We start from the raw sequence: 26162 nt of genomic DNA on the forward strand, positions 1-26162 counted from the left end.
GCACGGCCCCGAGCCCGGGACCCCCAAATCCCCCCCGGGACCCCCAAATCCCTCCCCGGGATCCCCAAATCCCTCCCCGGGACCCCCCTAAAACCCCCCGGGACCCCCCTAAAACCCCCCGGGACCCCCAAATCCCCCCCGGGACCCCCAAATCCCTCCCCGGCACCCCCCAAAACCCCCCGGGACCCCCAAATCCCTCCCCGGGACCCCCAAATCCCCCCCGGGACCCCCAAATCCCTCCCCGGGACCCCCCAAAATCCCCCCCGGGATCCCCAAATCCCCCCCCGGGATCCCCAAATCCTCCCCGGGACCCCCCAAATCCCTCCCCGGGACCCCCAAATCCCCCCCGGGACCCCCCAAAATCCCCCCCGGGACCCCCCCCAGCCATGACGGTCAAGTTGGATTTCGAGGAGTGTCTGAGGGACTCGCCCTGGTTCAGGTACCCCAAAAACCCCCTCGGGACCCCAAAAACCCCCTTGGGACCCCAAAAACCCCCTCGGGACCCCCCAAAAACCCCCTTGGGACCCCAAAAACCCCCTCGGGACCCCTAAAAACCCCCTCGGGACCCCCAAAAACCCCCTCGGGACCCCCAAAAACCCCCTCAGGACCCCCAAAAACACCCCCGGGACCCCCAAAAACACCCCCGGGACCCCCAAAAACCCCCTCGGGACCCCCAAAAACACCCCTGGGACCCCCAAAAACCCCCTCGGGACCCCCAAAAACCCCCTCGGGACCCCCCCAAAGCCCCCCAGGGCTGGGACCCCTCCTCAGAACTCCTAAACCCCCCCCCCAGAACCCCCTAAAACTCCCCCAGGACCCCCAAAACCTTCCCAGGACCCCCCAAAATTCCCCCAGGGACCCCTCCCCCGGGCTGGGACCCCTCCCCAGGACCCCTAAGACCCCCTTGAGACCCCCAAAACCCCTCGGGACCCCCTAAAACTCCCCCAGGACCCCCCAAAAAGCCCCCCCCCCCGAGACTCCCAAAATCCCCCAGAACGCCCTAAAATTCCCCCCGGCGCCCCCCAAAACTCCCCCAAAATCACCCCAGGACCCTCTCGGGGACCCCCCCCCATTTTCTGGGACCCCCCCCCATTTTCTGGGACCCCCCCCCCATTTTCTGGGACCCCCCAAATTCCCCCCCCGCCCCTCCCCCCCCCCAGGTGCTGCGGCGGCGCCTCCGGAAGCGGCTCCGGAAAGGGGCCCCAAAAACCCCAAAACCGCCCCAAATCCGGCCCCACCCCCCCAGGAACCCCAAAAATCCCCCCAGGAACCCCAAAATCCCCCCAGGAACCCCAAAAATCCTCCCCAAATCCCCCCAGGAACCCCAAAAATCCTCCCCAAATCCCCCCAGGAACCTCAAAATCCCTCCCAAAATCCCCCCAGGAACCCCAAAATCCCTCCAGGAACCCCAAAAATCCCCCCAGGAACCCCAAAATTCCTCCCAAATCCCCCCAGGAACCCCAAAATCCCCCCAGGAACCCCAAAAATCCTCCCAAATCCCCCCAGGAACCCCAAAAATCCCCCCAGGAACCCCAAAAATCCCCCCAGGAACCCCAAAATTCCTCCCAAATCCCCCCAGGAACCCCAAAATCCCCCCAGGAACCCCAAAAATCCTCCCCAAATCCCCCCAGGAACCCCAAAAATCCTCCCCAAATCCCCCCAGGAACCCCAAAATCCCCCCAGGAACCCCAAAATCCTCCCCAAATCCCCCCAGGAACCCCAAAATCCCTCCCCAAATCCCCCCAGGACCCCCCCAAATCCCTCCAAGCTCCCCAAAATCCCCCCAGGACCCCCCAAATCCCCCCAGGACCCCCCAAATCCCCCAGGACCCCGCAAAATTCCCCCAAATCCCCCCCAAATCCCCCCCAGGACCCCCCCAAATCCCCCCTGAACCCCCCCAGGACCCCCCAAAATCCCCCAAAATCCACCCAGGACCCCTCAAAATCCCCACTGAGCTCCCCCAAATCCCTCCAGGACCCCCCAAATCCCCCTCAAATCCCCCCAGGACCCCCCAAATCCCCCTCAAATCCCCCCAGGACCCCCAAAATGCCCCCCAAAGCCCCCCAGGACCCCCCCAAATCCCCCCAGGAACCCCCAAATGCCCCCCAAATCCCCCCAGGACCCCCCAAATTCCCCCCAAACCCCCCCAGGACCCCCCAAATCCCCCCTGAACCCCCCCAGGACCCCCCAAATCCCCCCCAAATCCCCCCAGGACCCCCCAAAATTCCCCCAAATCCCCCCAGGACCCCCCAAATCCCCCCTGAACCCCCCCAGGACCCCCCAAATCCCCCCCAAATCCCCCCAGGACCCCCCCAAATCCCCCCAGGACCCCCCAAAATCCCCCAAAATCCCCCCAGGACCCCCCAAAATTCCCCCAAATCCCCCAAGGACCCCCCAAATCCCCCCTGAACCCCCCCAGGACCCCCCAAATCCCCCCCAAATCCCCCCAGGACCCCCCCAAATCCCCCCAGGACCCCCCAAAATCCCCCCAGGACACCCCAAAATTCCCACTGAGCTCCCCCAGGACCCCCAAAATGCCCCCCAAATCCCCCCCAAATCCCCCCAGGACCCCCCAAACCCCCCCAGGACCCCCCCAAATCCCCCCCAAACCCCCCCAGGACCCCCCAAATCCCCCTCAAATCCCCCCAGGACCCCCCAAACCCCCCTGACCCCCCAAAATCCCCCCCAAATCCCCCCAGGACCCCTCAAAATCCTCCCCAAATCCCCCCAGGACCCCCCAAAATCCCCCAAACCCCCCAGGACCCCCAAATCCCCCTCAAATCCCCCAAATCCCCCCCAAACTCCCCCAAACCCCCCCAGGACCCCCCAAATCCCCCTCAAATCCCCCCAGGACCCCCCAAATCCCCCCAGGACCCCCCTGACCCCCCAACCCTGCAGGGCCGCGGTGGAAGAGGCCGAGTCGGACGCGGCCGAGCTCGAGACTCACCTGGAGAAGGTGAAGGGGGGACCCCAAAATCTGGGGGCATTTGAGGGGTCCCCAAAAGGCCCGGGGGGGCTCCAGGGACGCGGGGAGAGGGGATTGGGGGGGCTGGGGGGGGTTTGGGGGGGCTGGGGGATATTTTGGGGTGCCCAGGTGGCTTTTGGGGGTGGATTTGGGGATTTGAGACCGTTCTGGGGGGATCTGGGGAGGTTTTGGGGTGAATTTTGGGGTCACCTGAGGGATTTTTGGGGTTCCCCAGGTGCTGAAACCATCCTGGGGAGGTTTTGGGGTGAATTTTGGGGTGAATTTGGGGTTCCCCAGGTGCTGAAGCTGTTCCAGGAGGTTTTGGGGAGGTTTTGGGGTGATTTTGGGGTGATTTTGGGGTGAATTTTGGGGTTCCCCAGGTGCTGAAGCTCTGCTCGGCCGTGCTGGGAGGTTTTGGGGTGAATTTTGGGGTTCCCCAGGTGCTGAAGCCGTTTTTGGGGGGATTTGGGGAGGTTTTGGGGGGGTTTTGAGGGGATTTGGGGGTGACCTGAAGGAATTTTTGGGGTTCCCAGGTGCTGAGACCATTCTGGGAGGTTTTGGGGTGAATTTTGGGGTGAATTTTGGGGTTCCCAGGTGCTGAAGCCGTTCTGGGAGGTTTTGGGGAGGTTTTGGGGTGAATTTTGGGGTGAATTTTGGGGTGATTTTGGGGTGAATTTGGGGTTCCCCAGGTGCTGAAGCCGTTCCAGGAGGTTTTGGGGTGAATTTTGGGGTGAATTTGGGGTTCCCCAGGTGCTGAAGCCGTTCTGGGAGGTTTTGGGATGGATTTTGGGGTGATTTCGGGGTTCCTCAGGTGCTGAAGCTCTGCTCGACCATCCTGGGGAGGTTTTGGGTTGGATTTGGGGTGAATTTTGGGGTCACCTGTGGGATTTTTGGGGTTCCCCAGGTGCTGAAGCTCTGCTCGGCCGTGCTGGGAGGTTTTGGGGAGGTTTTGGGGGGATTTTGGGGTGATTTTGGGGTTCCCCAGGTGCTGAAGCCGTTCTGGGAGGTTTGGGGGTGAATTTCGGGGTGATTTTGGGGTGATTTTGGGGCGAATTTGGGGTTCCCAGGTGCTGAAGCTCTGCTCAGCCATTCTGGGAGGTTTTGGGGTGAATTTTGGGGTTCCCCAGGTGCTGAAGCCGTTTTTGGGGGGATTTGGGGAGGTTTTGGGGGGGTTTTGAGGGGATTTGGGGGTGACCTGAAGGAATTTTTGGGGTTCCCAGGTGCTGAGACCATTCTGGGAGGTTTTGGGGTGAATTTTGGGGTGAATTTTGGGGTGAATTTTGGGGTTCCCAGGTGCTGAAGCTCTGCTCGGCCGTGCTGGGAGATTTTGGGGTGAATTTTGGGGTCACCTGTGGGATTTTTGGGGTTCCCAGGTGCTGAAGCCGTTCTGGGAGGTTTTGGGGTGATTTTGGGGTGAATTTTGGGGTTCCCCAGGTGCTGAAGCTCTGCTCGGCCGTGCTGGGAGGTTTTGGGGTGATTTTGGGGTGATTTTGGGGTGATTTTGGGGTGATTTTGGGGTGAATTTTGGGGTTCCCAGGTGCTGAAGCTCTGCTCGACCATCCTGGGGAGGTTTTGGGGTGATTTTGGGGTGATTTTGGGGTGATTTTGGGGTGACTTTGGGGTGATTTTGGGGAGGTTTTGGGGTTCCCCAGGTGCTGAAGCTCTGCTTGGCCATTCTGGGAGGTTTTGGGGTTATTTTGGGGTGACTTTGGGGTGAATTTTGGGGTGATTTTGGGGTGATTTTGGGGTGATTTTGGGGTGAATTTTGGGGTGATTTTGGGGTGAATTTGGGGTGATTTTGGGGTGATTTTGGGGTGACTTTGGGGTGAATTTTGGGGTGATTTTGGGGTGATTTTGGGGTGATTTTGGGGTGATTTTGGGGTTCCCCAGGTGCTGAAGCTCTGCTCGGCCGTGCTGGGAGGTTTTGGGGTGAATTTGGGGAGGTTTTGGGGTGATTTTGGGGAGGTTTTGGGGTGATTTTGGGGTGATTTTGGGGTGAATTTTGGGGTGATTTTGGGGTGACTTTGGGGTGATTTTGGGGAGGTTTTGGGGAGATTTTGGGGTGATTTTGGGGTTCCCAGGTGCTGAAGCCGTTCTGGGAGGTTTTGGGGAGGTTTTGGGGAGGTTTTGGGGTGATTTTGGGGTGAATTTTGGGGTGATTTCGGGGGTCCCCAGGTGCTGAAGCTCTGCTCGGCCGTGCTGGAGGCCGGGCGGGTTCTGGAAGGTTCCAGCCGCGCCTTCGCCGCGGGGCTCCGGGAGCTCGCGGGGACCCCCCGGGGGGACCCCCTGGTGCGGGTGAGACCCCCCAAAAACCCGGGGGGGGGCAGAACCCCCAAATTTGGGGTGTCCAGGAGGAATGGGGGGGTCCTGGGAAGGGGGGGAGCCCCAAAGGGGGGGGATGGAGGGAGGGGGAACCCCCAAATTTGGGCTCCTGGGGGGATTTGGGGGTCCTGGGGGGGTTTGGGGGTCCTGGGGGGGGGAGGACCCCAAAATTGGGGGGTCCCTGGGGGGGTTTTGGGGTTCCTGGGGTGGCTTGGGGGTCCCTGAGGGGAATTTTGGGGTCCCTGAAGGGAATTTTGGGGTCCCTGAGGGGGAATTTGGGGTCCCTGAGGGGAATTTGGGGTCCCTGAGGGGAATTTTGGGGTCCCTGAGAGGAATTTTGGGGTCCCTGAGAGGAATTTTGGGGTCCCTGAGAGGAATTTTGGCGTCCTGAGAGGAATTTTGGGGGTCCTGTGGGGAATTTGGGGTCCTGAGGGGAATTTTGGGTTCCTGAGGGGAATTTTGGGGTCCCTGAGGGGAATTTTGGGGGCCCTGAGGGGAATTTTGGGTCCCTGAGGGGAATTTTGGGGTCCCTGAGGGGAATTTTGGGGTCCCTGAAGGGAATTTGGGGTCCCTGAGGGGAATTTTGGGGTCCCTGAGGGGAATTTGGGGTCCTTGAGGGGAATTTTGGGGTCCTTGAGGGGAATTTTGGGGGTCCCAAACCCCTCGTGACCCCCCCAAACCCCCCCAGGAGGCCCTGGAGAAGTTCTGTGACTCCCTGGAGCAGATGATGGACAGCCACGAGGTCGGGAGGCCACGCCCCCTTCCCGAGACCACACCCCCTTCCCGAGGCCACGCCCCCTTCCCTGAGACCACGCCCCCTTCCCGAGGCCACGCCCCTTTCCTCAATCCCACTCCTTTACATTCAAACCACACGCGTTCCCTTCTGACCACGCCCCCTTGTACTGGCCACGCCCATCCCACTCCCTCATTTGCATAATCACGCTCCTTTCTATGCAACAACCCTTGGTTTGGCCACGCCCACCTGCGAGGCCACGCCCCTTTAGCCCCACCGATTCCCCACGGGGCCACGCCCCTTTCCAGGGTCACACCCCCTTTCAGACCACGCCCCCTCAGGCATTACCACACCCATTGCGTGGCCACGCCCATTTCGTGCTTGGCCACACCCTTTTCCACCTGGCCACGCCCCTTTTCTCCGCCTCTTCACGCAAATTTCCCGCCTGACCACGCCCCCTTTTCCTTCTCTTGTAATTTGTTTTCCTCGTCTGTTCATGTAAATTTCCCACCTGGCCACGCCCCCTTCCCCTGGCCACGCCCCCAACGCTTTGGCCCCGCCCCCAGGAGCTGCGGAGCTGCACCCAGAGCGCCCTGAGGAGGCACCTGCAGCCCCTGCGCGAGTGAGGGGGGTCCTGGGGGGATCTGGGGGGTCCTGGGGGGTCCTGGGGGGGATCTGGGGGGGATTTGGGGGGTCCTGAGGGGTCCTGGGGGGGATTTGGGGGGTCCTGGGAGGGATTTGGGGGGTCCTGGGAGGATTTTGGAGGTCCTGGGGGGGATTTTGGGGATCCTGGGGGGTCCTGAGGGGTCCTGGAGGGGATTTGGGGGGTCCTGGCTGGGATCTGGGGGGTCCCAGGGGGTTTTCGGGGGGATCCCGGGGGGATTTGGTGTCTCTGGTGGGCTTTGCTCCTTTTTGGGGGGTTTAATCCCATCTTTGGGGTGGTCCCAGGGCTCTCTGGGCTCTCGGGGTGTGTTTCACCCCCATTTCTGTGTGTTTGACCCCCATTTTTGGGTGATTTTCCCCGTTTTTCCCCATTCCCCATCTCTCTCCATGGGATCAGGGTGTGTCTCACCCCCATTTTTGGGTGATTTTCCGCGTTTTTCCCCATTCCAGCTCTCTCCGGGTGTGTTTCACCCCCATTTTTGGGTGATTTTCCCCGTTTTCCCCATTCCCAGCTCTCTCCGGGTGTGTTTCACCCCCATTTTTGGGTGATTTTCCCCGTTTTTCCCCATTCCAGCTCTCTCCGGGTGTGTTTGACCCCCATTTTTGGGTGATTTTCCCCATTTTTCCCCATTCCCAGCTCTCTCCGGGTGTGTTTGACCCCCATTTTTGGGTGATTTTCCCCATTTTTCCCCATTCCCAGCTCTCTCCGGGTGTGTCTCACCCCCATTTTTGGGTGATTTTCCCCGTTTTTCCCCATTTTCCAGCTCTCTCCATGGGATCAGGGTGTGTCTCACCCCCATTTTTGGGTGATTTTCCCCGTTTTTCCCCATTCCCAGCTCTCTCCGGGTGTGTCTCACCCCCATTTTTGGGTGATTTTCCCCTTTTTCCCCATTCCCAGCTCTCTCCATGGGATCAGGGTGTGTCTCACCCCCATTTTTGGGTGATTTTCCCCGTTTTTCCCCATTTCCAGCTCTCTCCATGGGATCAGGGTGTGTCTCACCCCCATTTTTGGGTGATTTTCCCCGTTTTTCCCCATTCCCAGCTCTCTCCATGGGATCAGGGTGTGTCTCACCCCCATTTTTGGGTGATTTTCCCCGTTTTTCCCCATTCCCAGCTCTCTCCGGGTGTGTTTGACCCCCATTTTTGGGTGATTTCCCCCATTTTTCCCGTTCCCAGCTCTCTCCATGGGATCAGGGTGTGTCTCACCCCCATTTTGGGTGATTTTCCCCGTTTTTCCCCATTTCCCAGCTCTCTCCGGGGGCTGCGCTCGGCGGGCCGGGAGCGCGCGCGTTCGGCCGAGCTCCTGCAGGGGGCGCTGCAGCACCACGCCGAGGTCCCGCGGCGCCGCCCCCTCGAGGCGCAGGAGGCGGCGGCGGCGCTGGGCGGGGCCAGGGGCGTGGCCAGAGCCAGGGGGCTGGACTATGTGCTGCAGGTGGGCGGGGCTTATTTAGGGTGGGCGTGGTCAGAGCCAAGGGGCGGGGCTATGTGATGAAGGTGGGCGTGGCCTGAGTCAGGGGGCTGGACTATGTGCTGCAGGTGGGCGGGGCTTATCTAGGGTGGGCGTGGTCAGAGCCAAGGGGCAGGGCTATGTGATGAAGGTGGGCGTGGCCTGAGTCAGGGGGCTGGACTATGTGCTGCAGGTGGGCGGGGCTTATGTAGGGTGGGCGTGGTTAGAGCCAGGGGGCGGGACTATGTGAAGAAGGTGGGCGGGGCTTAAATGTGGTGGGTGTGGTCAATGCCAGGGGGCTGGGCTATGTGCTGCAGGTGGGCGGGGCTTAAATGGGGTGGGCGTGGTCAAGCACAGGGGGCTGGGCTATGTTCTAAAGGTGGGCGGGGCTTAAATGTGGTGGGTGTGGTCAATGCCAGGGGGCTGGGCTATGTGTTGGAGGTGGGCGGGGCTTCAGTGGAGTGGGCGGTGCCAGAGTCAGGGGTGTGGCCTCAGCGGAGTGGGCGGGGCCAGAGCCAGGGGGATGAACTATGTGCTGGAGGTGGGCGGGGCTTCAGTGGGTGGGCGTGGCCAAAGCCAGGGGGCTGGGCTGTGACCTACAGGTGGGTGTGGCTTAAATGGGATGGGCGTGGTCAAAGGCAGAGGGCTGGGCTGTTTCTTGAAGGTGGGCGGGGCTTAAATCATTGGTGGACCCTATTCGAAAGGTGGGTGGGGCTTAAATGTGGGTGTGGCCAAGGTCAGGGCTGGGGGCTAAAACAGGGGCGTGGCTTAACGGGTGGGCGGGGCTGACTGGAGTGGGTGTGGTGGGGTTGGGCTACATAATAAATGTGGGCGTGGTTTTAATGGGACCGGGCGGGGCTTAAGCGGGGTGGGCGTGGCCAGAACAGGGACCCGCGTTTCGTTGTGTCAATGGGCGGGGCTTAAATGGGTGTGGCTTGAGTGGGTGTGGTTTGGGCATGGCTCAACCGTGTCTAAAGGGGCGGGGCCAAGCCAGGCTTAGAGTGGATGGGTGGAGCTTAAGTGGGTGGGGCTGGGTGGGTGTGGCCTCGAGGGGCGTGGCCAGGCCACGCCCTTAGCCTGCCCCTCCCCCCTCAGCTCAACGTGGTGCAGGACAGGAAGAAAACGGAAATTCTGCAATTTGTGAGAGAAATCCGGGGGCTTTTGGGGGGATCCCTGAGAATTTGGGGGGTCCCGAGAGGATTTGGGGGTCCCTGGGGGTCTCGGGGGGTCCCTGGGGGGGCTCTGAGGGTCTTGGGGTTGGGGCAGAGGTCCCTTGCGGCTGGGTTGGGGTTTGGGGAGGTCCTTGGGTGGTCCTGGGGGGGGTTTGGGGGGGTCCTGGGGGTGCTCGGGAGTGTTTGTGGGGTCCTGGGGGGGTCCTGAGGGGTTTGGGGGGGATCCTGGGGTCCTGGGGTGGGTTTTGGGGGTCCTGGGGAGGGTTGGGGAGGGTTTGGGGGGTCCTGGAGGGGTCCTAGGGGGGGTTGGGGAGGGTTTTGGGGGTCCTGGGGGTGCTGGGAGGGATCCAACGGGGCGATTTTGTGGAGGGTCCCGTGAGGGTGTTCGGGGTGGCGGTATTTGGGGAGGGGTCTGGGGGTCTCGGGGGGGTTTCGGGGGGTCCCGGGGGTGTCCCTGACGCCCCCTGCCCGCCCCCCCCCAGGTGCTGTCGCTGTTGGAGGCTCAGGCCGCGTTCCTGAGCCGCGGCCACCAGGGGGCGACAGCGACCCGCGACTACCGGGGACAGCTGGGGGCGCAGGTGGGGCCGGGACCCCCAAAAAACACCCCAGAATCCCCAAAAACACCCCAAAATCCCTCAAAAACACCGCAAAATACCCCCAAAACACCCCAAAATCCCCCCAAAACACCCCAAAATCCCCCAAAAACACCCCAAAATCCCTCAAAAACACCCCAAAACACCCCAAAATCCCCAAAAACACCCCAAAATCCCCCCAAAACACCCCAAAATCCCCCCAAAACACCCCAAAATCCCTCAAAAACACCCCAAAATCCCCCCAAAACACCCCAAAATCCCCAAAAAAACCCCAAAATCCCCCCAAAACACCCCAAAATCCCTCAAAAACACCCCAAAATCCCTCAAAAACACCCCAAAATCCCCCCAAAACACCCCAAAATCCCCAAAAACACCCCAAAATCCCCCCAAAACACCCCCAAATCCCCAAAAACACCCCAAAATCCCCCCAAAACACCCCAAAATCCCAAAAAACACCCCAAAATCCCCCCAAAACACCCCAAAATCCCCCCAAAACACCCCAAAATCCCTCAAAAACACCCCAAAATCCCCCCAAAACACCCCAAAATCCCCAAAAACACCCCAAAATCCCCAAAAACACCCCAAAATCCCCCCAAAACACCCCAAAATCCCCAAAAACACCCCAAAATCCCTCAAAAACACCCCAAAATCCCCCCAAAACACCCCAAAATCCCCAAAAAAACCCCAAAATCCCCCCAAAACACCCCAAAATCCCTCAAAAACACCCCAAAATCCCCAATAACACCCCAAAATCCCTCAAAAACGCCCCAAAATCACTTCAAAACACCCCAGAATCCCCAAAAACAACCCAAAATCCCCCCAAAACACCCCAAAATCCCCAAAAAAACCCCAAAATCCCCCCAAAACACCCCAAAATCCCTCAAAAACACCCCAAAATCCCCCCAAAACACCCCAAAATCCCCAAAAACACCCCAAAATCCCCCCAAAACACCCCAAAATCCCCAAAAACACCCCAAAATCCCCCCAAAACACCCCAAAATCCCAAAAAACACCCCAAAATCCCCCCAAAACACCCCAAAATCCCCCCAAAACACCCCAAAATCCCTCAAAAACACCCCAAAATCCCCCCAAAACACCCCAAAATCCCCAAAAACACCCCAAAATCCCCAAAAACACCCCAAAATCCCCCCAAAACACCCCAAAATCCCTCAAAAACACCCCAAAATCCCCCCAAAACACCCCAAAATCCCCAAAAAAACCCCAAAATCCCCCCAAAACACCCCAAAATCCCTCAAAAACACCCCAAAATCCCCAATAACACCCCAAAATCCCTCAAAAACGCCCCAAAATCACTTCAAAACACCCCAGAATCCCCAAAAACAACCCAAAATCCCCCCAAAACACCCCAAAATCCCCAAAAAAACCCCAAAATCCCCCCAAAACACCCCAAAATCCCTCAAAAACACCCCAAAATCCCCCCAAAACACCCCAAAATCCCCAAAAACACCCCAAAATCCCCCCAAAACACCCCAAAATCCCCAAAAACACCCCAAAATCCCCCCAAAACACCCCAAAATCCCAAAAAACACCCCAAAATCCCCCCAAAACACCCCAAAATCCCCCCAAAACACCCCAAAATCCCTCAAAAACACCCCAAAATCCCCCCAAAACACCCCAAAATCCCCAAAAAAACCCCAAAATCCCCCCAAAACACCCCAAAATCCCTCAAAAACACCCCAAAATCCCCAATAACACCCCAAAATCCCTCAAAAACGTCCCAAAATCACTTCAAAACACCCCAGAATCCCCAAAAACAACCCAAAATCCCTCAAAAACACCCCAAAATCACCCCAAAACACCCCCAAATCCCCAAAAACACCCCAAAATCCCTCAAGAACACCCCAAAATCCCCCAAAATCCCCCTCAAACACCTCAAAATCCCCAAAATCCCCCTCAAACACCCTAAAATCCTCCTCAAACACCCCGAAATGCCCCAAAATCCCCCTCAAACACCCCAAAATCCCCCTCAAACACCTCAAACACCCCAAAATCCCCCTCAAACACCCCAAAATCCCCCAAAATCCCCCCAAACGCCCCAAACCTTTGGGGGTCCCCAGGTGGAGCGGGCGGAGCTGGAGGGGGCGCGGCGCCAGCGGGACCTGGAGCAGCGGCACCGCCTCCTGATGCAGCAGGTGGGCGGGGCCTGGCTGGGCGGGGCCTGCTGGGCGTGGCCTGGCTGGGCGTGGTCATCTCTAAGGATGGGGCGTGGGTGGGGCTCTGTGTGATTGACAGCACAGCAGGGGTGGGGTCGGTGTTGATTGACAGCTCAGTTGGATGATGGGGCGGGGCCAACTGTGATTGACGTATCTTGGGTCTGAGATGATTGACAGGCGCTTGGGCGGGAGCTGGCTTTGATTGACAGCTGCAACTGAGTTGATTGACAGTTCAGATCTATTTGATTGACAGCTCAGAGGGGGCGGGGCTTGAAGCAATGTGGGGGAATGGGTGTGTCCAGGCTTTGATTGACAGCTCTGCTAGAATTGATTGACAGTTTGTGGTAGAGCCAGTTTGATTGACAGCTCTGAGGGGCGGGGCTTGGAGCATTGTGGGTTATGGGCGTGGCCAGGCTTTGAGTGACAGTTTGCAGTAGAGCCAGTTTGATTGACAGCTCCAGCAGAGGGTGTGGCTTGGCCAGGGTGGGGCTGTGGGCGGGGCCCGCGTTGATTGGCGGCTCTCAGGACCTATCACAGGATGAGGTGGGCGTGGCCGCGGGGGAGGCGGGGCTTCGGGCCCCGCCCATGGAGGGTTACCTGTACAAGAGAGCCAGCAACGCCTTCCGCACCTGGAGCAGGTACCGGGACACCCTGAAACACCCCAAAAACACCCTGAAACACCCTAAAGTCACCCCAAAACTCCCTAAAATCACCCCAAAACACCCCAAAAACCCTCTGAAACACCCTGAAATCACCCTAAAATCACCCCAAAACTCCCTAAAATCACCCCGAAACCTTCCTGAAACACCCTAAATTCACCCCGAAACACCCCAAAACCCCCTGAAACACCCTAAAATCACCCCAAAACTCCCTAAAATCACCCCAAAACTCCCTAAAATCACCCCAAAACTCCCTAAAATCACCCCAAAACACCCCAAAACTCCTCTGAAACACCCCAAAACTCCCTAAAATCACCCCAAATCACCCCAAAAACCCCCTGAAACACCCGAAACACTCTAAAATCACCCCAAAACTCCCTAAATTCACCCCGAAACACCCCCAAAACCCCCTGAAACACCCTAAAATCACCCCAAAACACCCCAAAACTCCCTAAAACCACCCCAAAACACCCCAAAACTCCTCTGAAACATCTGAAACACCATAAAATCACCCCAAAACTCCCTAAAATCACCCCAAAACACTCCAAAAACCCTCTGAAACCCCCTGAAACACCCTAAAACCACCCCGAAACACCCCAAAACTCCCTAAAACACCCGAAACACTCTAAAATCACCCCAAAACTCCCTAAAATCACCCCTAAACTCCCTAAAATCACCCCAAAACACCCCAAAACCCCTCTGAAACCCCCTGAAACACCCTAAAATCACCCCAAACACCCCCCAAAGCATCCCCGAACTGCCCCATTTTCCCCCCCAAAAAAAGCCCCAGAAGGTCCCAAAATTCCCAAAAAATTCCCAAAAGTTCCCAAAAGTTCCCAAAAATCCCCAAAATTCCCCAAAATTCCCCAAAATCCCCCAAAATTCCCCAAAATTCCCCAAAATTCCCCAAAATTCCCTTTTTTCCCCCTCCCCAGGCGCTGGTTCTTCATCCAGAGCAACCAACTGCTGTACCTGAAACGGGCCCGGGTGGGCCGGGGGTCCTGGGGGGGTTTGGGGGGTCCTGGAGGGGTTTGGGGGGTCCTGGGGGGGATTTTGGGGGGATTTGGGGGGTCCTGGGTTGGTTTGGGGGGTCCTGGGGGGATTTTAGGGTTTCCTGGAGGGGTTTTAGGGGGGTTTTGGGGAATTTTGGGGGGTCCTGGGGGGGTTTGGGGGGTCCTGGGGAATTTTGGGGGGTCCTGGGGGGGTTTGGGGGGTCCTGGAGGGGTTTGGGGGGTCCTGGGGGGGATTTTGGGGGGATTTGGGGGGGTCCTGGAGGGGTTTTAGGGGGGTTTGGGGGGATTTTGGGGGGTCCTGGAGGGATTTTGGGGGGTCCTGGGGGGGATTTTGGGGGGATTTGGGGGGTCCTGGGGGTATTTGGGGGGTCCTGGGTTGGTTTGGGGGGTCCTGGGGGGATTTTGGGGTGTCCTGGAGGGGTTTTAGGGGGGTTTTGGGGAATTTTGGGTGGTCCTGGAGGGATTTGGGGGGTCCTGGGGGGGATTTTGGGGGGATTTGGGGGGTCCTGGGGGGATTTTAGGGTGTCCTGGAGGGGTTTTAGGGGGGTTTGGTGGGATTTTGGGGGTCCTGGATGAATTTGGGGGGTCCTGGGGGGATTTTAGAGGGTCCTGGAGAAGATTTGGGGGAATTTTGGGGGTCCTGGAGGGGTTTTGAGGGGTCCTGGAGAGATTTTGGGGGCTCCTGAGGGGATTTTAGGGGGTCGTGGAGGGATTTTGGGGGGTTTTGGGTGGTCCTGGAGGGGTTTTTGGGGGGTCCCGGGAGGATTTTGGGGGTTCCTGGTGAGTTTTTGGGGTTATTTTTGGGATTTGGGGGTTTTTAGGGTTGGTTTTCTGAGGGATTTTTAGGATTTTGGGCGTTTTTGGGGTTGTTTTGCCAGCGGATTCGGGGGTGGGGCGGGGTTTGGGGGGGTTCAGGATTTGGGGGGACCCCCCGGGCTGAGGTTTTGGGGTCCCCCAGGACCCCCCCACGGTGGTGGTGGAGGATCTGAGGCTCTGCACCGTCAAACCCTGCCCCGACCTCGAGCGCCGCTTCTGCTTCGAGGTCGTCTCCCCGTCCAAGTGAGACCCCAAAAACCTCACGGGGGACCCCAAAAAACCCCGGGGACCCCAAAAACCTCACCAGGGACCCCAAAAACCTCACCGGGGACCCCAAAAAACCCCTGGGGACCCCAAAAACCTCACAAGGGACCCCAAAAACCTCATGGGGGACCCCAAAAACCTCACCAGGGACCCCAAAAACCTCACCAGGGACCCCAAAAACCTCACAAGGGACCCCAAAAACCTCACCAGGGACCCCAAAAACCTCACAAGGGACCCCAAAAACCTCACGGGGGACCCCAAAAACCTCACAAGGGACCCCAAAAACCTCACCGGGGACCCCAAAAAACCCCGGGGGACCCCAAAAACCTCTGGGGACCCCAAAAACCTCACCGGGGACCCCAAAAACCTCACGGGGACCCCAAAAAACCCCTGGGGACCCCAAAAACCTCACAAGGGACCCCAAAAAACCCCGGGGGACCCCAAAACCCCTGGGGACCCCAAAAAACCTCATGGGGGACCCCAAAAAACCCCCAGGAACCCCAAAATCCTGGGGGGAACCCCAAAAAAATTTCAATTTCTAGAGATGGAGGGTCCAAAATCACCCCTCAAACCTCACCAAATCCTCCCCAAGGGACCCCAAAACCTTCCTGAGGGACCCCACAATTGCAGGGGACCCCAAAAATCCCTGGGGGGACCCAAAAATCCCTGGGGGACCCCAAAAATCCCGGGGAAATCCAAAATCCTGAGGAGGGACCCCAAAAAAATCGCAATTCCAAAAGGTGAGGGGTCTCCAGCCCTAAAACAACCCCAAATCTCCCCCAAAAAGACCCAAAATCCCAGGGAAAGACCCCAAAATCCTCTCGGGGCACCCCAAAAACTCGGAGGGAACCCCAAAATTCCATCAATTCACCCCAAAATCTCCCAACCCCCAAAACCGGGGAGCTCCAAACGACCCCGGGGATCCCCAGATCTGCCCCAAAACCCCCAGGAAAAGACCCCAAAACCCCCTGGGGAACCCCAAAACCTCCTGGGGGACCCCAAAACCTCCTGGGGGACCCCAAAACCCCCTGGGGGACCCCAAAATCTCCATTTTTGGCCCCAGGAGCTGCGTCCTGCAGGCGGATTCGGGGGGGGGGCAGCGGCGTTGGGTCAGCGCCGTCCAGAGCGGAATCGCCTGCGCCTACGGCCAGAGCGCCCCGGGGCAGGTGGGAACCCCAAAAACACCCCAAAAACACCCCAAAATACCCCCAAACACCCCAAAACCACCCCAAAATACCCCCAAACACCCCAAAATACCCCAAAAACCACCCCAAAATACCCCCAAACACCCCAAACCACCCCAAAAACCACCCCCAAACCACCCCAAAATACCTCGAAACACCCCAAAATACCCCCCAAACCACCCCAAAATACCCCAGAACCACCCCAAAGGACCCTAAAATACCCCCCAAACCACCCCAAAATACCTCGAAACACCCCAAAATACCCCAAAACCACCCCAACAACCACCCCAAAAACCACCCCAAAATACCCCAAAACCACCCCAAAATACCCCCAAACACCCCAAAATACCCCAAAAACCACCCCAAAAACCACCCCAAAATACCTCAAACCACCCCAAAATACCCCCAAACACCCCAAACCACCCCAAAAACCACCCCAAAATACCCCCAAACCACCCCAAAAACCACCCCAAAATCACCCCAAAATACCCCCAAACCACCCCAAAATACCTCGAAACACCCCAAAATACCCCCCAAACCACCCCAAAATACCCCCAAACACCCCAAAATACCCCAAAAACCACCCCAAAAACCACCCCAAAATACCTCAAACCACCCCAAAATACCCCCAAACACCCCAAAATACCCCAAAACCACCCAAAAATACCCCAAATCCCCCCAAAATCCCCCCAAATCCCCCCAAACCACCCCAAAATCCCCAAATCCCCCCAAAATCCCCAAATCCCCCCAAAATCCCCAAATCCCCCCAAACCACCCCAAAATCCCCAAAATCCCCAAAATCCCAAAATCCCCCCAAAATCCCTCCCAAAATCCCCCCAAAATCCCCCCAAAATCCCCAAAATCCCCCCCAAAATCCCCCCCAAACCACCCCAAAATCTCCCAAATCCCCCAAAATCCCCAAATCCCCCAAACCACCCCAAATCCCCCCAAAATCCCCAAAAACCCCCCAAAATCCCAAAATCCCCCCCAAAATCCCTCCCAAACCACCCAAAAATCCCCAAATCCCCCCAATCCCCCCCAAAATCCCTCCCAAACCACCCAAAAATCCCCAAATCCCCCCAACCCCCCCCAAATCCCTCCCAAACAGCCCCAAAATCCCCAAATCCCCCCAAAATCCCCCCCAAAACCCCCCTAAATCCCCCCCAAATCGCCCCAAAATCCCCAAATCCCCCCCAAAATCCCCCCAAAATCCCCCCCAAACCACCCAAAAATCCCCAAATCCCCCCAAAACCTCCCCCAAATCCCCCCAAACCCCCCCAAAATCCCCAAATCCCCCCCAAAATCCCCCCCAAATCCCCCCCAACCCCTTCCCCACCCCCCAATCTCCCGGGGGGGTCCCCGATTTTCTCTCTCCCCCCCCCCAGCCCCCCGAGAGGTCCCGGGCGGTCTCGGGGCCCCCCCCGGAGCCCCCCCCGGTTCTGGGGGCGGTTTTGGGGCTGGAGGGGAACGGGAGCTGCTGCGACTGCCGGGACCCCTCCCCACAATGGGCCAGCGTCAACCTGGGCATCACCCTGTGCATCCAGTGCTCGGGGATCCACAGGTGGGACACCCCAAAATCCCGGGGGACACCCCAAAAAAATCCCGAACCCCAAATCCCCCCAAAATCCCAAAAAACCCCCCAAAAATCCCATAAAAATCCCATAAAAATCCCATTATTGGGCACACAAATCCACCCCAAATCCCATCCAGTAATCGGGGATCCACAGGTGGGACACCCCAAAATCTGGGGGGACACCCCAAAAAAATCCCTGAACACCCCAAAAAAATCCCTGAACACCCCAAAAAAATCCCTGAACCCAAAATCCCCAAAAATACCCCAAAAAACCCCAAAAATCCCATAAAAATCCCATAAAAATCCCATTATTGGGCACCCAAATCCATCCAAAATCCCCCAAATCCACTCCAAATCCCATCCAGTGCTCGGGGATCCACAGGTGGGACACCCCAAAAATCCCGGGGGACACCCCAAAAAAATCCCTGAACCCCAAATCCCCCCAAAATCCAAAAAAAACCCCAGAAATCCCATAAAAATCCCATAAAAATTCCATTATTGGGCACCTAAATCCACCCCAAATCCCATCCACTGCGGGGGATCGACAGGTGGGACACCCCAAAATCCCGGGGGACACCCCAAAAAAATCCCAAACCCCAAATCCCCCCAAAATCCCAAAAAAACCCCCAAAAATCCCATAAAAATCCCATAAAAATCCCATTATTGGGCACCCAAATCCATCCAAAATCCCCCAAATCCGCCCCAAATCCCATCCAGTGCTCGGGGATCCACAGGTGGGACACCCCAAAATCCGGAGGGACACCCCAAAAATGTCCCTGAACCCCCCAAAAAAATCCCGAACCCAAAATCCCCCAAAATACCCCAAAAAACCCCCAAAATCCCATAAAAATCCCATAAAAATCCCATTATTGGGCACCCAAATCTGCCCCAAATCCCATCCAGCGCTCGGGGATCCACAGGTGGGACACCCCAAAATCCCGGGGGACACCCCAAAAATGTCCCTGAACCCCAAATCCCCCCAAAATCCCAAAAAAACCCCAAAAATCCCCCAAAAATAAAAAAAAAATCCCAAAAAAATCCAAAAAAAAATTAAAAAATCCCCAAAAAATCCCCAAAAATCCCCAAAAAAATCCCAAAAAATCCCCAAAAAATCCCAAAAAAATCCCAAAAAAATCCCAAAGAAATCCCAAAAAAATCCCCAAAAAAATCCCAAAAAATCCCAAAAAAATCCCCAAAGAAATAAAAAAAAATCCCCAAAAATCCCCAAAAATCCCCAAAAAATCCCCAAAAAATCCAAAAAAAATCCCCAAAAAAATCCCCCCAAAATCCCCAAAAAATCCCAAAAAAATCCAAAAAAATCCCAAAAAATCCCCAAAAATCCAAGAAAAATAAAAAAAAAATCAAAAAAAATTCCCCAAAATATCCCCAAAAATCCCCAAAAAATCCCCCAAAATCCCCCAAAAAATCCCAAAAAAATCCCCAAAAAATCCCCAAAAAATCCCAAAACAATCCAAAAAAAATCCCAAAAAAATCCCAAAAAATCCCAAAAAAATCCCAAAAAAATCCCAAAAAAATCCCAAAAAATCCCAAAAAATCCAAAAAAATCCCCAAAAAATCCCCAAAAAATCCAAAAAAATCCAAAAAAATCCCCAAAAAATCCCCAAAAATCCCAAAAAAATCCCAAAAAAATCCCCAAAAATCCAAGAAAAATCCAAAAAAATCCCAAAAAAATCCCCAAAAATCCAAAAAAAATCCAAAAAAAATAAAAAAAAATTCCCCAAAATATCCCCAAAAATCCCAAAAAAATCCCAAAAAATCCCCAAAAAAATCCCCAAAAATCCCAAAAAAATCCAAAAAAAATCCCAAAAATATCCCCAAAAATCCCAAAAAAATCCCCCAAAAAATCCCCAAAAAATCCCCCAAAAAATCCCAAAAAAATCCCAAAAAATCCCAAAAAAATCCCAAAAAAATCCCCAAAAAATCCAAAAAAAATCCCCAAAAAATCCCCAAAAATCCCGAATCCCCCCCAGTCCCTTCCCGAGCCCCCCCGGGGATTTTGGGGTCCCCCCTGAGCGCCCCCAAACCCCGCAGGAGTCTCGGGGTTCATTTCTCCAAGGTTCGCTCGCTCACCCTGGACTCGTGGGAGCCCGAACTGGTGAAGGTGACTGGGAGCACTGGGGGGGTTTGGGGGGTCCTGGGGTCAATTTTGGGGGGTCCTGGGGAGGATTTGGGGGGTCCTGGGGGGATTTTGGGGGGTCCTGGGGGAGATTTTGGGGGGTCCTGGAGGGATTTTGGGGGGATTTTGGGGGTCCTCGGATGCTTATGGGGGGTCCCAGGGGGGTTTTGGGGGTCCTGGTTGGGTTTTGGGGGGGTTTTGGGGGGGTCCCGGGGGGATTTTTGGGGATCCTGGGGGGATTTTGGGGGGTCCTGGGGGGATTTTGGGGGGTCCTGGAAAGATTTTGGGGATCCCAGGGTAGTTTTTGGGATTCCCGGAGAGGTTTTTGGGGTTCCCAGGTTAGATTTTGGGGGTCCCGGGTTGGATTTTGGGGGTCCCGGGGAGGTTTTGGGGTTCCCAGGATGGTTTTGGGGTTCCCGGGTGGTTTTTTGGGGGTCCCGGGTTGGATTTTGGGGTTCCCAGGATGGTTTTGGGGTTCCCGGGATGGTTTTGGGGGTCCCGGGTGGTTTTTGGGGGTCCCGGGTGGTTTTTGGGGTGACATTTGGGGTCCCCCAGCTGATGTGTGCCCTGGGGAACCGAGCCCTGAACGGGATCTACGAGGCTCGGGTGGAGGAGATGGGGGTCAAGAGACCCCCCCCGGGCTGCTCGCGGTGAGACCCCCCCCCAAACGGGACCCCAAAACCCCCTGAGACCCCCAAAACCCCCCCCGGGGCACCCCAAATCCCCCTGGGGCACCCCAAATCCCCCCAGGAGCCCTGAAACACCCCCTGAGACCCCCAAAACCCCCCCCGGGACCCCCAAATCCCCCCAGGAGCCCTGAAACACCCCCGGGACCCCCCAAAACACCTCCAGGACACCCCAAATCCCCCCGGGACTCCCCATGGGCTGCTCATGGTGAGACCCCTCCCCAAATGGGACCCCAAAACCTCCCGGGACCCCCAAAACCCCCCCCGGGACCCCCAAAACACCTCCAGGACCCCCCAAATCCCCCTGGGACCCCCGAAACACCCCCGGGACTCCCCCTGGGCTGCTCGGGGTGAGACCCCTCCCCAAATGGGACCCCCAAAACCCCCCCAGATCCCCCCAAAACTCCTCAGGACCCCCACAAGCACCTTCCAGGGATCCCCCAAAGCCCCCCAGGACCCCCCAAAAGCCCCCCAGGACCCCCCAAAAGCCCCCCAGGACCCCCCCCAGGACCCCTCCAGGACTCCCCAGACCCCCCAGAGCCCCCCAAATCCCCCCAGGACCCTCCAGACCCCCCCAGGGCTCCCCTTAAGCCCCCTAAGGACCACAGGGTGTCCCCCCCAGACCCCCCGAAGCCCCCCCAGACCCCCCCAGACCCCCTAGGACCCCCCCAGACCCCTCCAGGACCCCCCAAAGCCCCCCCAGACCCCCCCAAAGCCCCTCAGGACCCCCCCAGATCCCCCCAAAGCCCCCCCAGGACCCCCCAGATCCCCCCAAAGCCCCTCAGGACCCCTCCAGGACCCCCCCAGACCCCTCCAGGACCCCCCCAAATCCCCCCAGGACCCCCCCAGGACCCCCCAAGCCCCCCCAGGACCCCCCAAGCCCCCCAGACCCCCCCAAGCCCCCCGATGTCCCCCCAGGGCCCAGCGCGAGAGTTGGATCCGGGCCAAGTACGTGGAGAAGAAATTCCTGCGGGGATTCCCCGGCCACGCCCCCCGGCCACGCCCCCCGCGCCAGGGCCACGCCCCCCAGCCCGGCCCCGCCCCCCGAGGGGGCCCCACACAAGGTAAAGGAGGTGGGGCTGAAAGGGGCGTGGTTTGAAGCAAAAAGAGGCGTGGCTTGTTGTGAAATGGGCATGGTTTACACCAAAGGGGGCGGGGCTTGTTGTAAAGGGGCGGGGCCTGATGGGAAACGGGGTGGGGCTTGACTTTTAAAGGGGTGTGGCTTGTATGAAATGGGTGGGGCTGACGCTTAAGGGGCGGGGCTTGGTGGGAAGGGGTGTGGCCCTGTGCAAAAGGGTGGGGCTGGGAAATGGGTGATTTGCATAAGGGGCGTGGTTTGTGTGAGATGGGCGGGGCCATTTGCAAAGGGGCGTGGTATGTTCTAAAGGGGCGTGGCTTAGTCAAAAGAGGCGTGGCTGAGTGTGAAGGGGCGGGGCTTAGTGGAAAGAGGTGTGGCTTGAGTAGAGGGGCGGGGGTTACATTATTAATTAGAGATTAATTATATGGGTGTGGTTAATGGGTGTGGCTTACGTTGGGCCTGAATTTTGATTGGCTGCAGCTGGTGCTGTGGGCATGGCTTCTCAACAAAGGGGCGGGACTTGTGCCTTGGTGGGCGGGGCTTATAGTGCTACCTCTTGTGGGCGTGGCCTCCACGTGTGGGTGTAGCTTACGCCCCAAGCACCTCCTGGCTGCTCTGGGGGTGCTGCACTGAGGGTGGGCGTGGCCTGTGCAGGTTGGGCGTGGCTTTGATGAGGGTGGGCGTGGCTTTGGGAGGGTGGGCGTTACTTTGCTGAGGGTGGGCGTGACTTTGCTGAGGGTGGGCGTAGCTTTGGGAGTATGGGCGTGGCTTTGGGAAGATGGGCGTAGCTTTGCTGAGGGTGGGCATGGCTTTGGGAGGGTGGGCGTGACTTTGCTGAGGGTGGGCGTGTTTTTGCGTCACGTGGGCGTGGCTTTGGGATGATGGGCGTGGCTTTGTGCCATGTGGGCGTGGCTTTGGGATGATGGGCGTGACTTTGTGCCATGTGGGCGTGGTTTTGGGAAGATGGGCGTGTCTTTGCTGAGGGGGGGTGGCTTTGGTAGGATGGGCGTGGCTTTGTTGAGGGCGGGCGTGGTTTTGCTGAGGTGGGCATGGCTTGGCTGAGGGTGGGCGTGGCTTTGCTGAGGTGGGCGTGGCTTTGCTGAGGTGGGCATGGCTTTGCTGAGGGTGGGCGTAGTTTTGCTGAGGTGGGCGTGGCTTTGCTGAGGGTGGGCGTGTCCTGAAGCTCCGCCCCCAGAGCCGGGTGACCCCGAGGCCGCCCCCTGCCTGCACCCCGGGGCTCTGCTGTTCTGGGCCGCCCGGCGCCGCCGCCTGCCCACCATGGCCGACGCGCTGGCCCACGGCGCCGACCCCGGCTGGGTCAACGCCGCCGAGGACAACCGCACCCCGCTGCTGGAGGCCGTGGCCGTGGTAACTGGGAGCACTGGGAGGCCGCTGGGAGGGCGTTTGGGGAGGGGTCTCTAAACCCCTTCCCCCCTTTTCCCCCCCCGAGAATTCCCTGCTGGCCTGCGAGTTCCTGCTGCAGAACGGAGCCAGCGTCAACCAGAGCGACAGCCGCGGGCGGGGGCCGCTGCACCACGCCACCATGCTGGGACACACCGGGTGAGCACTGGGAGAGCACTGGGAGGGACTGGGAGAGCACTGGGAGGGACTGGGACAGCACTGGGAGGGACTGGGAGGGACTGGGAGAGCACTGGGAGGGACTGGGAGGGACTGGGAGAGCACTGGGAGGGACTGGGAGAACACTGGGAGCGACTGGGATGGATTGGGAGCAACTGGGAGCAACTGGGAGCGACTGGGAGGGACTGGGAGAGCACTGGGAGGGACTGGAGGGCACTGGGAGGGACTGGGAGGGCACTGGGAGTGACTGGGATGGATTGGGAGCAACTGGGAGCGACTGGGACGGACTGGGAGAGCACTGGGAGTGACTCGGACAGCACTGGGGGAGCACTGGGAGCGACTGAAGGGACTGGGAGCGATTGGGACAGACTGGGAGAGCATTGGGAGTGACTGGGTGCACACTGGGAGGGACTGCGATGGTCTGGGAGCTACTGGGAGTGACTGGGAGAGCACTGGGAGCAACTGGGAGGGACTGGGACGGATTGGGAGGGGCTGGGACGGACTGGGAGCGACTGGGAGCACACTGGGAGTGACTGGGGGCACCTGGGAGCAACTGGGAGGGACTGGGATGGACTGGGAGGAACTGGGAGCGCTGGGAGGGCCCGGGACAGACTGGGACTGACTGGGGAGGGACTGGGAGGGACTGGGACTGACTGGGGAGGGACTGGGAAGGACTGGGAGGGACTGGGAAGGACTGGGACAGACTGGGATGGACTGGGAGGGACTGGGGAGGGACTGGGACAGACTGGGAGGGACTGGGGAGGGACTGGGAGGGACTGGGGAGGGACCTGAGTTCAGCCCCCATTCAGTGAATGGTGGCGGGGCTCACCCCTAAAGCGGCTGTGGGCGAAGCTAAGCAGGGTCTGTCCTGGTCAGGGCCTGGATGGGTGACCCGAGCTGGGTTATTTCAAGAGGGTTTTCACCCAGTTTCTTTTTCGGGTGATCTTTTTCATTTTGGGGGTCCTGCTTCTCTTTGGGGGTCCCTATTCCCTTTTATGGGGGTCCCCATTCGGTTCTGTGGGTGTTGCTATTTGGAGGCAGTGCCTAAATCCCTTTGAGGGGAGTCCCCTGCTCCCTTGGGCTGCACCTTTTCCCTTTAGGGGGTTTCTCTTCCATTCTCGGGGGTCCCTATTCCCTTTGGGGGGGGGTCCCTGATTTTTTGGAGGGTCCCTATTCCATTTTTGGAGGGCTCTTATTCCATTTTTGGAGATCTCCCATTTTTGGGGTGTCTCTCTTCCATTCAGGGGCCTGTAATCCCTTCGGGAGATCCCTATTCCACTCCAGGGGTCCATTTCCCCTTTAGAGAGTCCCAATCCCGTCACCGGGGGGGTCCCTTTTCCTTTTTGGGGGGTACAAAATCCCCCCCAAAGTCTCCCCAAATTTCCCCTTTTCATGGCGGGTCCCCAGCACGGTTTTCCACACGGGAAGCTAAGCAGGCCCCGCCTCGGTCAGCACCCGGATGGGTGACCTCAACCTCACTGCTGCCCCTTAGAATCCCCACGTGTCCCAAAGCCCCCCTCCCCAAAATGTCCCCTCGATGTCCCCTCGACGTCCCCCTCCCCAAATTCCAGCCTGGCCTGCCTGTTCCTGAAGCGGGGGGCCGACGTCAACGCGGTGGACGCGGACGGGAGGGACCCCCTGACCATCGCCATGGACTTGGCCAACGCCGACATCGTCACCCTGTGAGACCCCCGGGGGGCGCCCGTGGGTGGGGGGGGGTGGGGGACACGGACACCCCAAATCTGAAACCCTCCCCACCCCAAATCCCCCCCCAGGCTGCGATTGGCCAAGATGAGAGAGCTGGAGGTGGCCCAGGGACAGAGCGGTGAGCTCGGGGGAGGGTCCCTGGGATTTGGGGAGGGGTCCCTGGGATTTGGGGAGGGGTCCCTGGGATTTGGGGAGGGTCCCAAAAGGTGTTTGGGGGAGGGTTGGGCTGAGCTTGAGGGGGATTCCTGGGTTTGAGGGTCCCCAAGTTTGGGACGGCTCAAATTCTGGGGTTTCCTGTGGGAATTTTGGGGTGGAATCCCTGGATTTTGGAGGGTTCCCATGGGAATTTTAGGGTAGAATCCCTGGATTTTGGGGCGGAATCCCTGGATTTGGGAGCAGATCCCTGAATTTGGGGTGGAATCCCAGGATTTTGGAGGAATCCCTGGATTTGGGAGCGGATCCCCGGATTTTGGGGTGGAATTCCTGGATTTTGGAGGGTTCCCATGGGAATTTTAAGTTGGAATCCCTAGATTTTGGGGCTGATCCCCAGATTTTGGGGCAAAATCCCTGGATTTTGGGGCTGATCCCTGGATTTTGGGGCTGATCCCTGGATTTTGGGGCCAATCCCCAGATTTTGGGGCTGATCCCTGGATTTTGGGGCAGAATCCCTGGATTTGGGAGCAGATCCCCGGATTTTGGGGTGGAATTCCTGGATTTTGGAGGAATCCCTGGATTTGGGAGCGGATCCCCGGATTTTGGGGTGGAATTCCTGGACTTTGGAGGGTTCCCATGGGAATTTTAAGTTGGAATCCCTAGATTTTGGGGCTGATCCCCAGATTTTGGGGCAAAATCCCTGGATTTTGGGGCTGATCTCTGGATTTTGGGGCCAATCCCCAGATTTTGGGGCTGATCCCTGGATTTTGGGGCAGAATCCCTGGATTTGGGAGCAGATCCCCGGATTTTGGGGTGGAATTCCTGGATTTTGGAGGGTTCCCATGGGAATTTTAAGTTGGAATCCCTGGATTTTGGGGCTGATCCCTGGATTTTGGGGTGGAATCCCTGGATTTTGGGGCCAATCCCCAGATTTTGGGGCTGATCCCTGGATTTTGGGGCCAATCCCCAGATTTTGGGGTGGAATCCTTGAATTTTGGGGTGGAATCCCCAGATTTTGGGGCCGATCCCCGGATTTTTGGGGTCCCAATTTTGTCGCCCCGCCCCCAGGTGACGACACCTACCTCGACATCTTCCGCGACATCTCCCTGATGGCCTCGGACCACCCCGAGAAGCTGGCCCGGGCCCCTCCCCCCAAACACTCCACCCTCTAGCCCCGCCCCCTCGGCAAAGCCACGCCCTCTCCCGGGCCAGCAGCCAATGGAATAAAGGCTCGGCTTGACCTCG

General features: G+C 58.1%; 1 protein-coding gene across 2 annotated transcripts; it reads left to right on the forward strand.

Annotated features, from left to right (window-relative positions):
• Positions 1-26162, forward strand: ACAP1 (ArfGAP with coiled-coil, ankyrin repeat and PH domains 1). Of its 2 annotated transcripts, XM_086871775.1 has the most exons (22): positions 1-439; positions 2899-2956; positions 5141-5260; positions 5976-6029; positions 6587-6642; positions 7932-8115; positions 9226-9270; positions 9785-9880; positions 11974-12048; positions 12595-12707; positions 13664-13715; positions 14700-14800; positions 15885-15987; positions 17391-17566; positions 19631-19700; positions 20271-20365; positions 21320-21465; positions 22663-22847; positions 22930-23039; positions 24629-24739; positions 24833-24882; positions 25986-26162. In XM_086871775.1, the coding sequence occupies exons 1-22, from the start codon at positions 387-389 to the stop codon at positions 26087-26089; spliced, it is 2157 nt and encodes a 718-aa protein (XP_086727901.1). In that variant the 5' UTR covers positions 1-386; the 3' UTR covers positions 26090-26162. The 2 variants fall into 2 exon arrangements, with proteins under 2 accessions (XP_086727901.1, XP_086727900.1); XM_086871774.1 differs by lacking the exons at positions 1-439; positions 2899-2956; positions 5141-5260; positions 5976-6029; positions 6587-6642 and having other exon boundaries at positions 6838-8115.

The sequence above is a fragment of the Cyanistes caeruleus genome, chromosome 37, assembly GCF_971803275.1.
Source record: "Cyanistes caeruleus chromosome 37, bCyaCae1.hap1.1, whole genome shotgun sequence".
NCBI classification, from domain to species: Eukaryota; Metazoa; Chordata; class Aves; order Passeriformes; family Paridae; genus Cyanistes; species Cyanistes caeruleus.